Raw genomic sequence first — 21190 nt, 5'->3', positions numbered from 1 at the left:
TCAACAAAAACAGTGAAAATGCTATGTTGTGAAACATACTCATTTCTCATAGTTCTTTCTCTGGATGTAGATGGCTCTCTTCATCACTGAACAGTTGAACCTGATCTCAATTATCTCATTGCTGAAGAGAGCCATATCTGGGAAACCTTTAAACAATTAATTCTAATACTATACAAACTATTTGGGAAAAACAGGAGAAGGAGGAGACCTACCAAATTCCTTTTATGACACATATGATGTTGATACCTAAACCAAGAAGGCCAAAACAAAGAAAATTATAGACCAATTTCCCTAGTGAATATTGATACAACAATCTCAAGTAAAGTATTAGCAAAATGGGGCAGCTAGGTGGTGCAGTGAATTGAGCATCAGCCCTGTAGTCAGGAGGACCTGAGTTCAAATATGGCCTCAGAAACGTAACACTTCCTAGCTGTGTGACTCCGGGCAAGTCACTTAATTCCAATTGCCTTAGCAAAAATGATAATAAGAATAATTATATATATGTATATATAAAATATAAAATATTTGAGAGTCTGCCTACCAAGACAAAGCTATGAGCTATATAAACACAATTACAAAACACTTTTCTCAGTGTTAGTTAGATCTAAACAATTGAAAGAATATCAAGTGCTGATAGGTAGGCCAAGCTAAAATTATAAGATTGATAATTCTATCTAAATTAATATGCTTATTCAATGCCATATCAGTCAAGCTGCCAAGAAATTACTTTATAGGGCTAGAAATCATAACAACAACATTCATCTAGAAGAGCTAAAGGTCAAGAATTTCAATGGAATTAATGGGGAAAATGCAAATTCTTCCTATAGGAAGAACCTATATTGAATTACTTGCTATCTTGAGGAAGGGAGATATGGGGAGGGAAGGAGAAAAATTTGGAAGGTTTTGCAAGAGTGAATGTTGAAAAATATCTTTGCATGTATTTGGAAAAAAAAAACTATTAATGTTAAAAAAAAATCCACAGATTAAAAGGCTCCCTTGGATTCAGTACTCCTTTTGGATGAATTTGTATTTTAATAATTTCACAAGTGTTATGTTTGAAGAAATAATACTTGTATTGCAATGTTATTTATACATGTTTCCTATAAAAGTTCTTTCTTATTTTAATTCAGAAGTTATGGTGCTGTGCAAAAATGTTTGTCTCAGCTTTTTTTATAGTGGCAAGAAACTCGGATCTGAGTGGATGCCCATCATCTGGAGAATGGCTGAATAAGTTTATGGTATATGAATATTATGGAATATTATTGTTCTGTAAGAAATGTTTATCAGGATGATGTCAGAGAGGTCTGGAGACTTATATGAATTGATGCTAAGTGAAATGAGCAGAACCAGGAGATCATTGTACACGGCAACAACAAGATTATATGAAGGTCAATTTTGATGGATGTGGCTCTCTTCAACAATGAGATGATTGAGGCCAGTTCCAGTGATCTTGTGATGAAGAGAGCCATCTACACTCAGAGAGAGGACTGGGGAACTGAGTGTGGATCACAACATAACATTTTCACTTCTTTCGTTGTTTGCTTGCATTTTATTTTCCTTCTCATTTTTTTTCCTTTTTATTGAGTTTTCTTGTACAACAAGATAATTGTACAAATATATATGCATATATTTATTTAATATATATTTTACCACGTTTAACATATATTGGACTACTTGCCATGTAGGGGAGGGAATAGAGAGAAGGGAAAGAAAAGTGGAACACAAGATTTTGCAAGGGTCAATGTTGAAAAGTTATCCATGCATATGTTTTGAAAATTAAAAAGTTTTAATGAACAAAAGAAGACATTGTGCTATATACTGGGCAGGGAGGGTTCAAAGACAAAAGCAACTTGGGGATAAAACGTCTCCATCGATATATACATTCAAAGTCATTTTAAAAGATAAGGAGTGAAAGATCTCATGTGGTAAATAGCATTTGAATTGTGCTTTCAGGGGAAATGAAGAGGAGCTACATTCCAGACATGAAAGAACTTTTGTGTAAAGATTTGGAGGCAAGAGATAGATTGTTGTATAAACAAAATAGCTTAGATAGCATATATACAAATTCATAAAGATGTAGCAAGGTTGCACAGTGGATAGAGCATTGGACCTGGAGTCAGGACTGGCTATTGGGAAGTGCAGTAACTAACCCTGAACAACCTCTTGTCTGTCTCACTATCCTCACCTGTAGAATGGGAACAATAATTTCACTTCTCAGGATTGTAATGAGGATAAAGTAATATTTTTAAAGTGCTTTACAAACCTATATAAATAACTATACCAGTGCTAGCTATAATTGGCAACTGTTTTTAACCTGACTAGTACAAAGTACACATGCATGCATGTGTACATTAATTTTCAAGAAAATATTACTCTGTGCCAATCACTGGGGCTTCATATATATAAAAAAAGAAAGACAGTCTCTGTAGGGAGCTTACCTTGTAATAGGGGAAGAGTACACGTAGAGGGAAACAGTGTCCAGGGAGGGATAATTTTTACTGAGAAATAATAGGGATGATGAATGGAGCCAAGGGAAATAGTTGGTCAGGTTTGGCAGTGTTGATCTGATTACTCTTCTGGAGGTGGAGGTGGAAAGCAGGGATGGGCCTCAAAACAGTAGCAACATGATCAACTTGGATAGGGCTGGTTTTGGAGAAGTATCATCAATTAAAAATTCAGATCCTTAATGCTGGACAAAAGAGCCACTCAGAGCAGCAGAGGTCATTGGTCCGTGGTGGGTAATGTAACAGAGAGGACTTCCCTTTTGAGATGACCTTCCATTTATTCTGTCTGTCACTTGTATATACATGTTTGTTTAAATTTCCTTTCTCCTATTACATAAATGTAAGTTTATTGAGGGTAAGAGCTATCTTTTTGTATTTTATTTGTATGCCCTTTGTCCAGCAGAGAGTGTCTGACACATAGTAAATGTTTAATAAATGCCTGTTAATTAATTGTTAGGGAAAATGGGGCAGCTAAATGGCACAGTGGATATAGCATTGCCTTTGGAGACAGGAGGACCTGATTTCAATTCTGGCCTCAGACTCTTAACACTTCCTTGTTGTGTGACCCTGGGCAAGTCACTTAATCCCACTTGCCTCAGGGGAAAAAATTGGAAAAATTCTCATAAATTAGGAGTAGGGGGAGTTCCCAGGTGGAGCCAAAGATTCAGGTAGGAGGAGACTTGCAAATATAAGATAATGCTAGCCAGGGGGGAGCAGGTTGAGGGTAAATAACATGAAATAAGAATGGAAAGCCAGATGATGGACAGATTTAAGCATGGGCCCAGAATTTTGTATTTTATCCTGGAAAAAAAATAAGAAACCATTATAAAGATGTTTAAGTAGCAATGGGAGGAGATAGTATAGATATTCTCATGTGATCAAGTCTGTCTTTTAATAATAGCAATTTGGTAGTTGTGGAAAGGTTGGCTTGAAGTAGAGATAGACTTCAGGTAGGAATATTGATTGGGAATCAGTCATAGTAGCCCATGAGATAATCTGACATAGGGTAGAAATTGTGTGAGTAGAGAGAAGAGGGAATATACAAGAGATATTAGAGAGGCCATCCCACAAGGAGTCAGTATCTTTTAGACTCAGTGGATGTCCCACTGTCGTGAAAATTGCCATACCTCTGATGGAAGTGGATATCTTCAACATAAAGAAGATCCAACTCACTTCCAGCTGATCAATGATGGACAGAAACAGCTACACCCAGAGAAGGAACACTGGGAAGTGAATGTAAACTGTTAGCACTACTGTCTATCTACCCAGGTTACTTATACCTTCAGAATCCAATACTTAACGTGCAATAAGAAAATGGTATTTACACACATATATTGTATCTAGGTTATACTGTAACACATGTAAAATGTATGGGATTGCCTGTCATCTAGGGAGGGAGTAGAGGGAGGGAGGGAGGGGAAAATTTGGAAAAATGAATACAAGGGATAATGTTATAAAAAAATTACTCATGCATATATACTGTCAAAAATGTATAATTATAAAATTAATTTTAAAAAAGAAAATTGCCATACCATTTATCTCAATATGCCTTCCTCACCAGATATGTATCCTTATAGAGGAGAAAGTTTGATACTAAAACATCTAAGTACATTATTGGAGAGAAGAGAGTGCTGGACAGTTTTTCTTATTGTAAAATTTTGTACCCTCTAAATATTCATGTCTTAGGAGAAAGCCTAACTTACCCTCCCTTAGTTATATCTTTGTCAGAAGTGATTTGAGATTGAGAGAATTGGGCCCTAATTTTCCTTACTGCTTCAGGGCCAAAAGAAGATATCTAGCTGCCAGAGTTGTTGACTTATTGTCTTTTGGGTAGGCCACATTGTAGGAAGACCACGTTCATTTTTGTCACATGAACAACATAAAAGGTTAAGTTAATACTGGGATTCTTGCGATTGTAAATAGCTTACAATCTCTTATAGCATTATTTTTCTTTATTTATATATATATATATATACACACACACACACACACATATACATATATATATATATATATATATATATACATATGTGTATATGTATATATATGTATATGTGTGTGTATAGCTTTTTATTTACAAGATATATGCATGGGTAATTTTACAGCACTGACAATTGCCAAGCCTTTTGTTTCAACTTTTCCCCCCTTCCCTCCACACCTCCCCCAGATGGCAGGTAGTCCAATACATGTTACATATGTGAAAATATAAGTTAAATATAATATACATATACATGTCCATATAGTTATTTTACTGTACAAAAAGAATCAGACTTTGAAACAGGGCACAATTAGCCTATGAAGGAAATCAAAACTGCAGGCGGACAAAAATAGAGGGATTGGGAATTCTATGTAGTGGTTCATAGTCATCTCCCAGAGTTCTTTCCCTGGGTGTAACTGGTTTAATTCATTATGCTCTATTGGAACTGATTTGGATCCTCTCATTGTTGAAGATGGCCACATCCATCAGAATTGATCATCATACAGTACTGTTGTTGAAGTGTATAATGATCTCCTGGTCCTGCTCACTTCACTCAGCATCAGTTCCTGTCAGTCTCTCCAGGCCTCTCTGAAATCATCCTGCTGTTCATTTCTTACAGAACAATAATATTCCATAACATTCATATACCACAATTTATTCAGCCATTCTCCAATGGATGGGCATCCACTCAGTTTCCAGTTTCTGGTAAAGAAGAATCTTAAGGAATCATCTTAGTGTTTCTGGCCTGAAGTAGCCCCACTCCTCTTTGGGAAGAGGGAGCCCTGAGAATAGAAGTGGGGGAACATTTATACTTGCTCTTTTGCTGTAGCCCCTCCTTTCAGAGAGTGCATTGGTCCATTTTATCCAGGTTACAGTCTCTCTGATATTTCTACTACATGTTTCCCCTTAATATGTATAAAACATATCCCCCCCATCATACATCCCATGTTCAAAAATGGAAGAAAAATCTTCCTCTGGGGTATGCCATTTAATATTCAGTTAGCCTATTAAGCAGGTGCAGTAGTGATTTAGTCAAGTCCTGTCATTTACCCCAACTAGTTTGGGGTGTGTGCTTTTCTCAAAACCACAAAAGTGTTTCTGATTGGCTCAATGCATCTGTGCCTTCCTAGCCCCCCAATTTCTTGTTTGCTCAAGGCTTCTGTTGATCACTTTATCATTCTGTGAATCCTAACTTTCCTTAAACTCACATATTCTGAAAACTTCTTGGTCAGTGATACCCACTGTCCCACACTACTTGCGACACTGTAAAAACCCAACTTATCAGCATTTCTCACAGGAACATAATGCAATAAAAATTATATTCAGAAAAGAAAAGTGGAAGCATAGATTCAGAATTAACTGGAAGGCAAAATAATCTAATCATAAAAAAATGAGCAAATGAAAAACCACATCATCTAAACAATAAACAATTTCATTAAAGAAAATGACAGTGCTGAGACAACAAATTAGAATTTCTGGTCTGTGGCCATGACGATACTTAGGGAAAATTTTGTATTTCTAAACAATTACATAAATAAAAGAGAACATATCAGTGTATTGAGTATGCAATTTAAAAAAAGTAGAAAAAGAAAAAAAAATTAAAATTCTCAATTTTAGTAGATGTTATAAAAAATCAAAGGTGAGCTAAATAAAATTGAAATAAAAACTCATTGAATTAACAAATAAAACTAGGAGCTTGTTATAAGAAAATAAAATAAAAGAGGCAAGCCATTGGTTAATTTAGCATAAAAATGAAAGAAGAGAACCATATTACCCACATAAAAATGTAAAGAGTTAATGCACAGCCAGTGAAGGTGAAATAAAGCAATTGTTAGGAGATACTTGGGACAAATAAAAAATTTCCAGGACTAGATTGATTTACAAACTGTACCAAACATTTAAAGAATAATTAACTTCTGATAACTATATAAATTATTTGAAAAAAAAATGGATAGGAATGCTATCAAATTACTTCCATGCCACAAAATATGGTTTTGATACATAAGATCTTTTGAGTATTCTTTTTGCAAATACAAACAGGTTTTAACCTGTCAATCAGCAAACATTTATTGCTCTTTTGCTATATACCAAGCATTTAATATCAATAGTAGTTACATTTACATTCTGCAAACTAAGATTTTAAAATCTATTATTGGAAAAGATAAATGGCTCTTTCCAAAGGGTGTGTAAGAATATGGTTCTTATTAGAAATTTAAGACTCAAAAGAGTTCAATGAAATTCATCATTAATACTTATTAGCATTTGTAAATGTATACATGTTATTCAGAATCAATAGGTAGCCAATAGTTGGAAGGGGATAGAACATTCCTTAATTAAATTTTAAACCCCGTTCCAAGCATCTACTTCTCATATGTTGCAATATACAGAGAGCCAGTAATTATCCCAATAAATTAAATTGCTAATAAGAAATGGCATTTGGAAGGTCAGATTGAATAGACAGACACCACGTATAACTTCTGGACTGAGTTATTAAGACTGAGATGAACTTGCATACTAGACCTTCCTTAGACCACTGCCCTTCTTTCCCTATGTAAGCTCCTTCTGTGATTCCTTCAGGCAGAGATCATTGAGTCTAGAAGCACAGCCATACTTTTCACTTGTATGGTTTGTCGTGGTAGAAGTCATTGGCTTTGAATAATGTCATCTTAGGTAAACTATTAAAATAGAAACTTTCAGCTTGATGTGGAAAAAAATGATTTTTTTCTGTGATAAACAGAATTCATGGTCATACAGAGAGACATAAGAACTGTCAGTTCCTCCAGGCCTGCAGTACTTTGTCACAAAGAAATGTCACCTGCTTGGATCTTTGCCTTTTTCTGTAACCATACAGCACAGTCTTCTCCATATTTTTGCTCATGGCATGACCCATATCTGATATGCACTTTTCATCTCCGAGAAGCAAGTAGATCCTGGCAGCCTTCTCACGGTACATTTTAGTTGCCTTCCCCTTTTTTAAACCTTTCTGAAACTCCACTACTATCCACTCCCCTGCAGTCAAACCACAGAATTTCAATGAATGTGAATCAACACCAGAAGCCTTCTAGTTCACCCCATACCAAAACCAGAACCCCCTCTGCTGTATCTCTAACAAGTAGTGTCCCTGTCCCTCTAGCTGACCCTAATGATGGGCTGGTCTGATAATTAAGTCTAATAGAATATTTTTGGACCCTTTATACTTGAAAGTCACATAGGTGGTGGTGTTCCCTCCATCAAGTAGATGATTAGATGAGCAGTTCAGGATGCTAAGGTGAGGGACTCCAGCATCCCATGCCTTTGCCTTTGCCTCTTGGGGACCCCTGTGTCTAGGACCCAGCCCCATTGGGTAATCAGATGTCCAAGGTTCAACTTCATTCTCTGTTTCTCCCTGTCTATCTGAAAAGCATTGTTGCATGAGAAACTCAGACTGGTATTAGAATATCAAAAATAGGAAAATCCATGTAAGGATGATATCTGTTGATAGTAGTCAGTGTAGGTAGTCTGTGGGTGTAGAGTAGAAAGTCTTTTTTTCCATAATTCTCAGTTTTCTAGTTGAATGTTATGCTAATAAGATCTGGATTTGAGTTGAGCTCTGCATAGTTTTCCTTTACCTTTTTACAAGGTTTTTTTTCCATTTCTTAGTGCTTGTTATAAAAATCTTTACTGACTCTAACATTCTGTTCGACCTTTGTGAGATGGCCACCATATCTGCCAGTTCCATCATCCTGAGCCACTGCCTTATCCCCATCCTTCTGTTACTACCTTAGTAATTGTCAGTGAAGCCTTGCTTTTCTTTTACTTGTATTCCCTTTCTTCTGACCAAATTGACAGCAGGCAAAGCCCATAGAGGGCCCATAGAGCCCACCCCTATAAGAAATGAACAATGACCCTCACCCCTTTGGAATCTTTGCAGGAGAATGGGGTTGGGAATAGGAATGGATTTTGGATAATCCAGTTTGTGTAGCATTGTTCCCTTCTTCAGAACCTCAAGACCCACATTTGTGAGGGCACAGAGGTGTTAAAGAAGAAAGGTTATAAAATGGAAAAAGTGTGCAAAGTCTTCTGTCTTCAGAGATAGTAATTTGCAGCTGCTACAAGTTCCCTCCTTCCTATACCACAAAATAAATAAATACACTCTCTCTCTCTCTCTCTCTCTCTCTCTCTCTCTCTCTCTCTCTCTCTCTCTCTCTCTCTCTCTCTCTCTCTCTCTCTCTATATATATATATATATATATATATATATATATATATGTATATGTATATGTATATATAGATAGATAGATAGATGTAGATATATATAGATATGGATATATAGATAGATAGATATAGATATATATAGATATAGATATAGATATAGATAGATAGATAGATATAGATAGATATAGATAGATAGATAGATAGTGTATATGTGTGTGTATGTATACCACAAAAGAAAACACAGATTTTTGCCTCTGCTGACTTTATTCCAATCCACATGAGATTACTAGGTTGGGATAGGACATAAGGAATGGGGTAAGGAAGGGATCCTTTTTCTTCTTTCAGCTCACAGCAGCCAGCAGATAAGAAGTGCCAGTAAAAGTCCAGCAGCCACAGAAATAGCAGTAGTAGCATCTGGCGGCTTTGGGGCCCGGCGAGGTTGAATCACATTACACAGGTCCCCTGGACAGCAGTAGGTGGTCAGATTGTAGGTTATATCCAGGTGGATAATGGATTGTGGCCAGCCACAGGAGATAGCCTTTATACAACCCTTTTTTATAATTCCTGGTACACCCTGAGCTGTACCACGCCCAACGTAGCAATCTTCTTCTTCCCCACAAGTCATAGGGATACCCACACAGTGATGTGCCACAGTCACATCACAGTAGTAGCATTCCTTGGTTAGTGTCATGGGGGCCAAGATGAGCATAAGAACGAGGCCTAAATATATGGATGCGCAGCGGCACATGGTCAGGAAAGTCGGGGCAACCTAGGAAACTCAGTCCCCCTTCCCCCCTACCATTAAATCTCCAAGTCTTTAAAACTAAAGATTCTTAACTGTTCACTTAACTCCAAAGGTCCATTCCTCAGCCCTCTCTGTGTCAGTTGTTTTTCACACACCTTCACTTCTGGTTCCAAGTTTGGGCCTTGACCTTTACAGGAACCAGTTCTCTTGCCCTCAAGCGCTCAGTCCTTTTCTTTTCTTTGGATTTTGAAGTACTTGAACACCAAAATCTTTCTTTGTGGACTGCCTGATAAGGAAGACTGAAGTCTTGGTAACCAGTATTGGACTTAGACTTCTACCTGCTTCCTTTCAGGGGCTTTTCTCTCACCCTGAAGGGGTGGAGAGATGAGGGACTTTTCTGAGGTTCCCTTTTCTAGTTTTACCTGGACCTCAGGTCTTCTCCCTCTCTCAGCTCCTTGATGGTTCCCCTGTCTATGGGGGATAAAGAAATACAAGCTTTGACTTGGACTTATATATTAGAATAGACTGACCTCACAAAGACATTCCATATTTAGGTCACAGATAGCAACTGTGAGGTCAGAGACTTGTCTCCAGCTCAAAAAAATGTGCTTCCCTCCATGCTCAGCAGGGAATGGGGAGTGAAAGTATTCAATCACAAAATCCTTTCAGTTCTTCGTAAAAATATAGATTTTTTTTTTTTTTTGGATTGGGGAAGGTAAAGCCTAAGGTATCTTTCTCCCCCGCCCCCTCCTACCCTGGCTCTCTTTGACATGTTAAAGATCATGAAGTAATTGATAGAAGATTAACATTATAAAGTTTATATAATGATTGCAAAACATACAATTTCAGTTACATAAAATGGAAGTTCATCAGCACTGAAAACCTCTGTCCTTTCCTGGTCCAAATGTTTCATCCTTTGTCTATTCAGTGTCTCCCAAATCTCTTGACTCTAATCAAGGGGGGTTGGGAGAGACTGGGATTTGAGATCAGCTGAGGCGAGAAAAAGGAAGAGGAAGGATGAATGTAGGGGGACTGGGTTTTTAATAAAAAATTTCTATACCATTGCTCACCAAGTCACCCCTTCCATCCCTCCCACCTTCAGTAAGAAATCAGTATAGTCAAGTAATACAGATTAACATGATGGCCCTGTTTTAAATGTCTGCCTCATTTGCATTTTAATAACTTTGTCTTTCCCTACTTCAGACCTTCAATTTCCCTAAGTTTCCAACAGGCGTATTCCTAGTACTTTGCCTTTTAATGGTGGTAACAATAAACATCTGAGCTTTATCACTAATCTTACTGGAAAAGCCTCTAGTGTTTCTCTGGTACAGGAAAAGGCCTGGCCCTTTGGTTTAGATAGTAATGAAAGTTGCTTGTATTCTTAGGGCTTTTAACATCATGTAACATTATTGTGCATTAAGAATTGATGACTGTGTGAACCACTACATAGAATTCCCAATCCCTCTGTTTTTGTCCTCCTGCATTTCTGATTTCCTTCACAGGCTAATTGTACACTATTTCAAAGTTTGATTCTTTTTGTACAGCATAACAACTGTATGGACATGTATACTTATATTGTATTGAACATATACTTTAACATATTAAACATGTATTGGTCAACCTGCCATCTGGGGGAGGAGGTGGAGGAAGGAGGGGAAAAGTTGGAACAAAAGGTTTTGCAATTGTCATTGCTGAAACATTATCCATGCATATATCTTGTAAATAAAAAGCTATAATAAAAAAAAAAGAAAGAAAAAAAAATTGATGACTCTGAAGACTTACACAAACTGAGGCAGAGGGTTAGCAGCCAGATCAAAGCCAGGTAAACATTATTGACAAGTACAGTGCTAATGTAAATGGAAAGAAAGAAGAACAATAAAAAATGAAACTGGTTAAGTTGGGCCTTAAACAAGGGAGAAGAGAATTCACCTGTTTTCCTTTGTTTGCAGGAGTTAGGAGCATTGTATACATTCTCAGAGTATAACAACTACTCTTGCTTTTGCTGAAGTGCTTTTCCCCTCCTTTTTAAGTTCTTTAAAAAATGAATGAATCATGAGGGGAGGAAAAATTCTTTGGAAATTAATCAGTTAACAAAGATATTGTTAAATACAGGACTACACAGGCTGTTTTCCAGATTAAGTCCACCTTAGCCTCTTCCTCATATTCATTTCTGAATCCGCCCCCCCCTCTTTGTCTATGGTGTCTAAGATATATGTATTAATGACTGTCCAGCCAGTTGCAGTTCATAGTTTGGACCATAGGGTTTTTGGTTTTTCACATGTAGATCTTGAGGCCCATTCACTTCTTACATCTGATGGCAGAAGTCTTCTGCTCTTTTCCCCAAAAGAGAATCTGGAGCACCTCACCATCTGTTGGGATCCCAACAGTTTTCATGACTGTGGTAAACCCCTTTAGTGCTCACACTCGTGCTTCTTTTCTTCCTAAGTTGATACTACTATAACTAAGAGTATAAGAAATTACACAGCAATGCCCCTTGGTGTTTTATAATGCAAACATTGTCCTGGCAAACTTACATAGCTCTAAATTTGGGATTATTCTTGTGTCTGAGTGAGAGGTGACAGGTCAACAGCTTTAATGCTGCACTAAAACTCACATGGTGTTAAAAGACCTACTCTACAGTTTACCATACATTTGGTAGAGCTTTTATGGGATCTTTATGAAGGTTCATGGATGAGAATGGAACCAGATGAGGTACAGATAGATTGCAAATTGCTCTGAGAGAGTATGCATCATGGTAAAATCATGTAAAGCATTATAAATTAGGGGAATTGATAAATATTAATGAATTAGGATACCCTTAGAAACTGATTGATGAGGTTTGGTGCACGGCAGAGAGTTGTGGGAACCCCTTCTGGTTGACGCAGGTCCTTCGTAAAAGGAATTTACGAACTCAAAAAGTTAGACTGGCAAAAAGAAGTTTATTGGCACTGAGAAGTCAGTTTTTGCTAGGAGGCTGACTTCTCAGTGGCAAGGTTCTAACAGAGAAGTAAAGGTGTAGCAGAGAAATCCTGGCAGAGAGAGAAAGAGGGGTTAACGCTGAGAAAAGAATGGCTTCTCAACAGGCAGGGAGTTCTTGCAAGGCAGCTATGCCAAACAGAAGTCCCGTTGGCCTGGCATGGTACTGCTTTTAGGTCTTCTGCCAAGAAATGAGCCTCAAAGTTGCTCCTTAAAAAAAAGACTTGAGACTGAAGTTTCAAATGAATGAATTTACTGTCCCCAGGAGAAATTTCCAGTAGAATGGGAAGATTTACTAGGAGTGGTCCTGAGCCAATCTTCAGCTCAGTAGGGGTCCATAGAAATCTCCAGCTAAATGAGACTACTTAAGTTTGAGATAAGTAGGGAGTGGTCCTGTTCTCAACTAGTACCACCAAGATAACAGAATGAAACTGCTTTATCTTGATTCCCTGAGGCAGGCCTTTCCTAGGAGAGTTTCTCCTGAGTTCAAGGAGAGTTTCTCAAGTGTTTACCCCAAAGGCAGGACAGTTTCAGGGTTCCCCCCATCATGATCACTTGATTATAATGCCTCCTCTTTGAGATATGTCCATTATTAAGAGTTTTAGTACTAGGCTGTATAAACTGACAAGTTGGCCAGTTAGCTATTATTCATCCTCCAAGTGGTATCTTATGTTGACCCCCCCCCAATATTTCACTACACTCAGGCTACAAAGCTTGAAAAAAGACATTTGTGAAAGTAAGGATGAAATTTGGTGTGTGTGTGTGTGTGTGTGTGTGGTGATATCTGTTGTTAAACAGAAATTTATCTCTTGTAAAACTTAGGGAGAGGATTCCTCCAGACCCTTTCATTTTGTTAGATTCTATCTCTGGTCATACAAACATAATTCTACTCAATAACTCTTATGTGACGAGTATCCATTGGTATAAAACATGATCTCATATAGCCATCCATAGGGTCATTGGTCATAAGTTGGTATTGCTGAAAGCATTTAGCTCCAGAATAGCTCAGGCAAGCCTTAGATTGCTTTTTCTACTTTTCTTCTTCACTTTGGAGAATTTGCTGAGTGATCCACTTTTTTAGGGAAAAGCTTACAGTGAGCTTGATGATGTGGTCTGATAAGAACCAATTCATTAATTGGTGATAATAGAGACTAAACCTAAAGTAGCTTATTTGTTTGCTATCAGGGATTCCCAGGTGAGAAAATCCCCTCTATTAATGTAAGTTGGTACCTCCTATACAACTTAGTCTTGAAGAAGTACCTACAAGGTTGAAAGGTCGTGCGATTTGTATAGGTTACCCAGCCAGGATGTGTCCAGGGCAAGACTTGAACCTATTTTACTGGCTTGAAGGCCAGCTTTGTAGCCACTATGTTAATTAATGTCTAAGTAAGTGCTTAATAAATGTTTATCAATTGAGCTAGAATAGTAGTGGCCCAACTTTTTTCATTGTGAATTTCTATCAGTAAAAAAAAAAAAAAAAGCACTCCACCCTAATGTATGTTTATTTACTTTTAACTTACATGTACTATTATACTAACAATTATGTACATTATCACACTTTCATTAAATAGAAATTTTAGAAAGGTGAAATAAAATGAAATGACATTTGATCCTAACATCAGTAGGGAACCACTAGAGTTTATTAAGCGGGTGAGTGACATGGTCAGATATACATTAGGAAAATCATTCTGGCAATTGTGTAGAGGATGGATTTTGAGTGAGAAGAAACTTGATAGAAAAATAAATTATAAGGATGTTGCAGTTGTGCTGATGAGAACTAATTAGAGCTAGGATTCTGAATGTGTGAATAGAGAGAAGAGGACAGATGTGAGAGGTGTGGGAGGATATTTGGTAAATTTTAGCAACTGACTGGATATGGGGCAGGAGAATATGAGGAGTCACACTGTTGTGGGTACCTTAGAATTGGCTAGGTTATGACTGACCTGAAGAATTCAAATTAGATTTAGAAGGAAGAAACTTGAAAGCTTGCATATCCCCCAGTGAAGGGACGGAGTTAGGGAATTATGGGGAGGGGATGGAGGATAAGGTTGGCTTTGGTTCTATTGGAAACAGGCTTCATGATGGGCTGCCTCAGGGATGACAACATACAACCTATCTTCTCACTCAATTATTGAGTTCAGCACATTCCTCTTGGGAGTACAGATTGACCACAGCCTCATTGGAAACCAAAATCTCACCTTTGGAGTCCATTGACCTAGAAGGTATAAACCTTTTTAAGCACTTCATCAACTCAGAAACACCTTATGTGCAAGGGCTCTTGGGAAACAGAACCTTGGTCCTGCTTCTCATCTTTATTATTTTTTTCCTGAAGGCCCATTTCTATATTTTTCAACCAGTATATGTTGCATGATTTTTTTCCCCATTCTTTAAGCCCTTGGGTTCCAATATTGGCATTTTGGGGACATCTCGATTCTTATATCACATCAGTACCTATACATGGCAGCAATGGCAATGGCCTCCTTGCCCCCCACTTCCCTTAATGTGCAGAATGAGCCCATAAATGTTGAATGGTCATAATGAAAAATTGTCTTGATGTTAAAATATTATAAGTAAAAAAATTAGTTTGATAAAAATTTTAAATTGCTTACTGACCAGTTTTTATAGTAAGGAGATATTTTGAGGTATAGAAATCTAGGGGAGTTTGTTCTCCTGTCACCTATTCCCCAAGTGCTGAACCATTTCTTTTGTTTTACAAGGGGGAATAGAGAAAAACATACTTAAGAAAACCCATAAATATCAAAATGTTTAATGATCATGGCAGCAGTATAAACTTTTTTCTCAAGAAATTGCTTGCCTTTAAAAATAGTGCTGACTGAAATTTCTTATTAAAGGTTTATTTTAAGGAAAGTCCAATTTTATTCCATGTGAATAGATGGAGTACAGTAACAGCCTGTCTTTCATAGTTAATTGCTGCTTGTCTCCTTGGATATCATCATTTGCATAATTGTGATTCTTTTTAATAATAAAAAAGGATTATATAATCTCAGAGAAGCAAACATCATAAAATTTAAATTTACATGAAATTAAAGGAATAAATGTGCCATGGTAACAAGACCATTAACATCTACTGAAAGAATAAAGTCTTTAATATTAGATCCCATATATTAATAGAATATCACTTTAGATCACACTAGTCTTTATGTCATTCAAAATTAAGACATCAGATCCCTTTCTGAAATTACAATATTTAAATGGGAGAACAGGGCCAGCCATAAGTAAATGTTTGTAGTAAGAAGGATGGGCATCTTCAAAGGCAATATTCATTTGTTATTTTAGTATGGCATAAAGAAATGTCACAGAACCATGAGAACTATTTGAGTACAGACTTAAAGTGGTAAATGAAATCACTAAATATTCTCAACCTCACCTAAAGCTGGTATTGTTTTCAAAACCTCCTGGGAGACCTCCCCTTAGTACTTTCTCAGGTCATTACTTCTCCTTTGAATTCATTTTCCTTTCTTTCCAATGTCTGTCCTCTAGTTATCAATTTCAGCTCCTTAGTGTCCTATTTTTGAATCCCTCATGCAGTTGTTAAATCATTGCTGATCTTGTACCATATCTCAACTCCAGACTCCTCCCACTCTCAGCCTCTGTTCCTACTTATAGAATACTAAAAGGAACTGGAGGAAGTCTCACAAGCATGCTAGCTAGACACATTATCAGTATTACCAAAGTTCCCTTGGGCCTTTACTGTAGCAGGCTAGTTTGTTTAGTCCTCCTCTTCACCTCTTTCTCCATTCTCACTCAAGTCTTCCACATACTCCCACTATTAGTTGAAGACCTTGTCTCTTGCATTCAACACAGAGTGTTGAAGTGAGACAGAAAAAGAGGCCCTATTGGGTTGTCATGGTGGAGCAAGAGGGAGCATGACCCAGCCCCAAACTCCTGCCCAAGGGTAGGGCATTGGGGGGGCAGCTTGTCCCCTGTAGGCAGTCTCCCCTCCAGTGTTTCTCCTGCTTGCCCTCAGGGCAAGAATTGGGGAGTTCCCTCTGAGGAGAGTTTCAGGCCCAATGGCCCTGTCCATGACACCCCTATGGTTCCTGGTTACAGCAACTAAAATTTTGGACTTAAAATACAACACAGATACAATACAGCTCAGATAAAAAAGACCTGTCTTCTCTCTGCCATCTTGGCTCTGTCCCCTCTATGAGATTTCTTAAAGTGCTTTAAGATAGTTTCCAAAAGACATGATGACCATAGTATGATAGCTATGCTTCCAAAATAGGCATAAATTGTAATAATAAAAGGCCAGCTAACCAAACATGGTCACCAGAGTTCCAAAGAATCTTTAATCTTTGACTTTACTGGGAAAAAATGAATAGATGAAAGTATGTCATTCAGTGTTATTTATTTCTTCCTCAAGAATACCTTCTGCTTTTAGCTCATCTGCATATAAAAGATAACAAATATCATTTAACTAGCATTTTTAATGCCTATAAGGCTGGAGGCACCATGTTTAATGCTGGTTATTACCTGAGCCTAATTGTAAAGATAGCTTAGAATATCAATTGTAATCACTGTGTTAGGTTAAGATTTATGATTTGCTCCTACAGAATGGCTTGCTCCCACAACAAGACCTAAGACACCAGGTTTTATGAAAATGTTTACTAACAGTGAATAACAAAAATGAATTATAAAAAAAGGAGAACAAGAATTAACAAAAGCATTTAATGCATCCTATGATTCATATAACTAGTACCGTACAAAGTGGTACATAGACTAGAGGGGAGAGAAGAAAGAATAGATCACTGATTTAGGGAAGCACCAACTTGGCCGACCTTGGGCTGGGGAATCCCAGATCACAGCCCTGTAAGTTCTGACTGGGAGGGTCCCAGGCAGAGTATCCCCCATGGAGAGATTCCAATCTGGGTAAAAAGCTATTGTGACTTAAATAGCGCAGGGAACTAAGGTGGCCAAATGCCAGCAGTACTGACTTCACTTTCTTGAGCGTATCCAGAAGGGGCCCAGTCCTGCCAGAGTCTGTCAGGAGTGAAGCTTTACTCCCGGAGTAGCTAGTTCCAGTATTTGGATAAGGCATCCTGGGTGGATTTGGCCAGAATCCCCCCGGATGGTGTTCTTTAAACTATGTTTGTTCCCAGGGTTATTCAACAGCTGCAAAACAGGGGTGAATAATAGTTCACTGTACCTTAATTACCCCATGGACCAGGAGGGAAACTGAGGGCAGAGGCCTATGTAATCGTATCCTTATCCCCATATCTTCCATTCGGCCTAAAGTTTATGTAGGCCATAGGCCATTTCTGGTTTTAGTGACACAGGCTGTCCCCGGGTGTGCCGTAAAGTCAGTATAGAATTCTGATCGTATATATTGCATATTGGTAATAGTGCTAACCATAGAGCAAGGAGCAGCAGGGGGTGGGCTGGGCTGTAATAGAGAAATCTCGCTGAGCAGGAGCAGATTTAGAAAAGAAATGACACAGTGATGAGTATCAGAAGTGAGGAAATGTGAAGCTCTGGTTCATTTGCCAGCCACGGTGTGCGTTTGTCTGTGATATTCATCAAGATCTCTCTGATTCTTCTATAATGTGGATATGACATCTGAGAACAGAGATTAGAGGGCTCGGCGTAGGATATGGACATGGACACAGATCTGTAAAAGGAGAGACAGAGGTCTGGCTACCCAGTCCGCAGTAACTGCGCCCACTGTGTCAGGGGAAAAGCAGATATCATCCCCCTGCCAGTGGAGGCACCAAACATGCACTAAAGCACCAGAGAAAGGGGCACTCGCCCTCCTGCAGACAGGTCAGTAACATCACTAGGAGGTCCACATATCAGTTGCAAGGAACCTTCATACGCCAGAAAAGTTAGCCAGTGGACACAAAGGGAGGTCACACAGACAGGGCTTCATCTGCCTGGTGACCATGGCACAGCAAAGCTTCGACAGCAACGAATGCAGTCATCTGAAGAAGGGGTTACAGTATCCACATCCGTATACTGTCCTGTAACATGTGGTAAAGCAAAATAAGCGTATCAGCCGAGGGGAATACCCCGAACCTGGCTCTTTCCAGGGGGAGGGTGAACCATGAAATGTATAATGGAGCCAGTGCACGAAACATCAGCACACCTGGGGGCTGTCACAAAGGAGGAAATCCAGTGATCCTCAGGGGGATATTTTCTAAACATATTATGCCACAAATCAACAGTTCTATCCATCAATAACTGCTGTGCATTTTCCTTTTGTAAGAGGGTATATATGTTCTGCAAAGAACATACTGTGCAATTAAAAAGCTGAGTTTATGCTAATACCCATCTTAATATTGGCTATAACGAAAGAACAAAATACCACAAGGAATTGCTTCTGATGATTAAGAATAAGTGGGTGAGGCAGGATCGTTGCTGGTAACCATTGGACATTAACTGTCAAAGCTTGAGATATATCTTGTCCAGCATTATGCAGTCTTCTGGCCAAGGTCTCAAGATCAATTGAATTTACTAGGCCCAAGCCTGTTCCTGTGCCACCAAGTCATGTATCATATACCATGCTCGTTTTATTCTGGAACACATGTTGAGAGGTGGAAAGCTCACATGGTAATGTAGGATATGCTTGTTGGTTCTTGGAGACATATTTTTACAAGAAGATGGTATCCTAATGATGGATAGTGGGCTTGTAGCTGGTTCATGACTACAGGAATAGCATTAGCACACATAAAATATTTCCCCTCATCTGTCTTGTTTATGGGGCATGAGGTGGGCACCTGACATTCCACTGGGTACAATTATCATCCGTGGCTCGCTGAATCCATGGGTATTTTGGTGGTGTAGTGAATGCCAAGGGTGTGACACATGTCGTGTATCTGTCCTTTTCTGGGGACACAGTCATAGTGGTGTTAAGCAATTCTGAGTCATTAATCGATAGACGTAAAAATGTTTGCACAGGTGCTCCCCCCAGCTCAGCACCAAGTCCCATTATCTGATTCATGATTGGGCGTTGCTGATCAGGAGGGCAGGTCAAGTTGCCTTGTGTCCAGGGTAGGATAGAGTTTCTCCATCCCATAGTCAAATGAGTCTACCGCTGCTCCAGCAGCTCTCCATCCATGAACCAGTTCCGAGGAACACTACAAAACACGAAGCATTCCTGTAAATATACTTGTGATTTAGGAATGCAATGCTGTGTGTCCTCGCCTGAATAACAAACTGTTGTCTCTTCCTTCTGCTATGATTTTGGTGGCCTTTGGAGCTTCGGTAAGGTATCTCTTCACCCATATTTTTGCTCCAGCCTTCATATTGGTTGAGCCAAAATCACTAGTTTGGGCAGTTCTAGTAGTAGTTGGCCCATCATGTTTTTCCCACTGAACAGTCTTGCAAGATATTATAATTAGCTGACACCTTCTGGTACCTTTAAAGGCCATACTTCATACTTCAGCAGTGCTGAAATTATGGAGCCATGCTCTAATTTCTCCTCTGTAATCACTGTCAGTAACTCTACCCACTATTTGAACTTGTTTAATAGCTATGTTGAAATGAGTGAGGAGCTGACCATAGTGTCCTAGGGGAATTTCTATTCCTACACCAGTATGATAGAAGCCAGTCTTCCCTGATCCAAGTTCGGTGTCTTCTCCTGTAGCCAGGTTATATCCAGCTGATCCTGGTGTCCCTCAATAGGGAGCCAAAGTAAAGAAATCATCGTATGACCAACACTTCAAAATCTCAGAATATATTCATGCATATTTGCAAATTGGAGGGCATCATTGTAGAAAGTGAGTGCCATCACCCACAGGGCGATTATTTAATTGTTGTAAAGGTCAAATAAATTATCTTTCCATTTAGACAATACATTATTTCCTAACTTTTTCAGTTTTTCTTTCAATAAGCCATTCATCCTCTCAATTAAGCCAGCAGTTTGAGGATAGTATGGTATATGATATATGCATTCTATATCATGGGCCTGGCAATATTGATCCATTTCTTTCCCCTTAAAATGGGCACCATTATCACTTTGAGTCTGCATTGGAGACCATAAAACAAATTAATAATACCCAAGGCTTTACATGCATTCTTTTGGGTTTCTCTGTTATATGAGCAGGCTATTAGTACTCCAGAATATCTGTCCACTCAATTGCAGGCATATTGACATCCCTGGCCCATAGGTTAGGGTCCACTATGATCAATTTGCCAAATTTGTGTAGGCAGACTTCCTCTTCCAATTTTCCCTAGTATGGTATTGGGAATTGGTTTCTCTCTATATTGTCTACACTGCACACATTGATCAGTGATTTGTCTCAATATAGAAAGAGAGGTAGATATTCCCCTAGCAAGGGCCTACCTGTAGGAAGTTTGGGGTCCCAAATGTCCTGCAGTTACGTGGAGCTGTCTGTCCAGGGGTGATAGTTTTTCAGAAATTTTGGGAGCTATTTGCATAGTTCCAATCTTGGCCAACCTTCTAGGTATGTATTATACTCAATGTTCTGGAGTGTTCACCTTGGTATGTGCATCTACAAGAAAAACTGAAATGTTAGTATTTTGAGCCCAGTCCCATATGTCTTTCCACATTTTATATCCCCAAACTTGTTTCCCATACAAGTCCCAGTCTTTTTATGCCATACAGGCATCCGTGTGGCCAATCTGTTTGCAACTGCCCAAGAATCTGTAAATAGGTGATATTGTCCTCCTTTCTCTTGTTTAATCACCTGATATACAACAACCAATTCAGCCCACTGGCTGCTTCAGTCTTTTCCAGTAGTTTCAAATGTAACTTTTGTGACAGGATTATGTGAAACAGCCTTCCACTAGGGTTCCTGTCCTATGCATTTACGAG

At 38.5% G+C, this 21190-nt stretch overlaps 1 protein-coding gene across 1 annotated transcript; it reads right to left on the bottom strand.

The window, feature by feature from the left end:
* Positions 1-9021: 9021 nt before the first annotated feature.
* Positions 9022-9423, bottom strand: LOC141548996 (sperm acrosome membrane-associated protein 4-like). The gene has a single exon (XM_074278365.1). The coding sequence runs from the start codon at positions 9421-9423 to the stop codon at positions 9022-9024; it is 402 nt and encodes a 133-aa protein (XP_074134466.1).
* Positions 9424-21190: the final 11767 nt, after the last annotated feature.

This window comes from Sminthopsis crassicaudata, chromosome X (assembly GCF_048593235.1).
Source record: "Sminthopsis crassicaudata isolate SCR6 chromosome X, ASM4859323v1, whole genome shotgun sequence".
NCBI lineage: Eukaryota > Metazoa > Chordata > Mammalia > Dasyuromorphia > Dasyuridae > Sminthopsis > Sminthopsis crassicaudata.
The sequence above is the reverse complement of the archived record's forward strand: the minus strand, read 5'-3'. Positions and strand labels throughout refer to the sequence as shown.

What these genes read in the sequence shown, in the direction of transcription:
- LOC141548996 (XM_074278365.1), bottom strand. Translation starts at nt 9,423, where the DNA reads ATGTGCCGCTGCGCATCCATATATTTAGGCCTCGTTCTTATGCTCATC.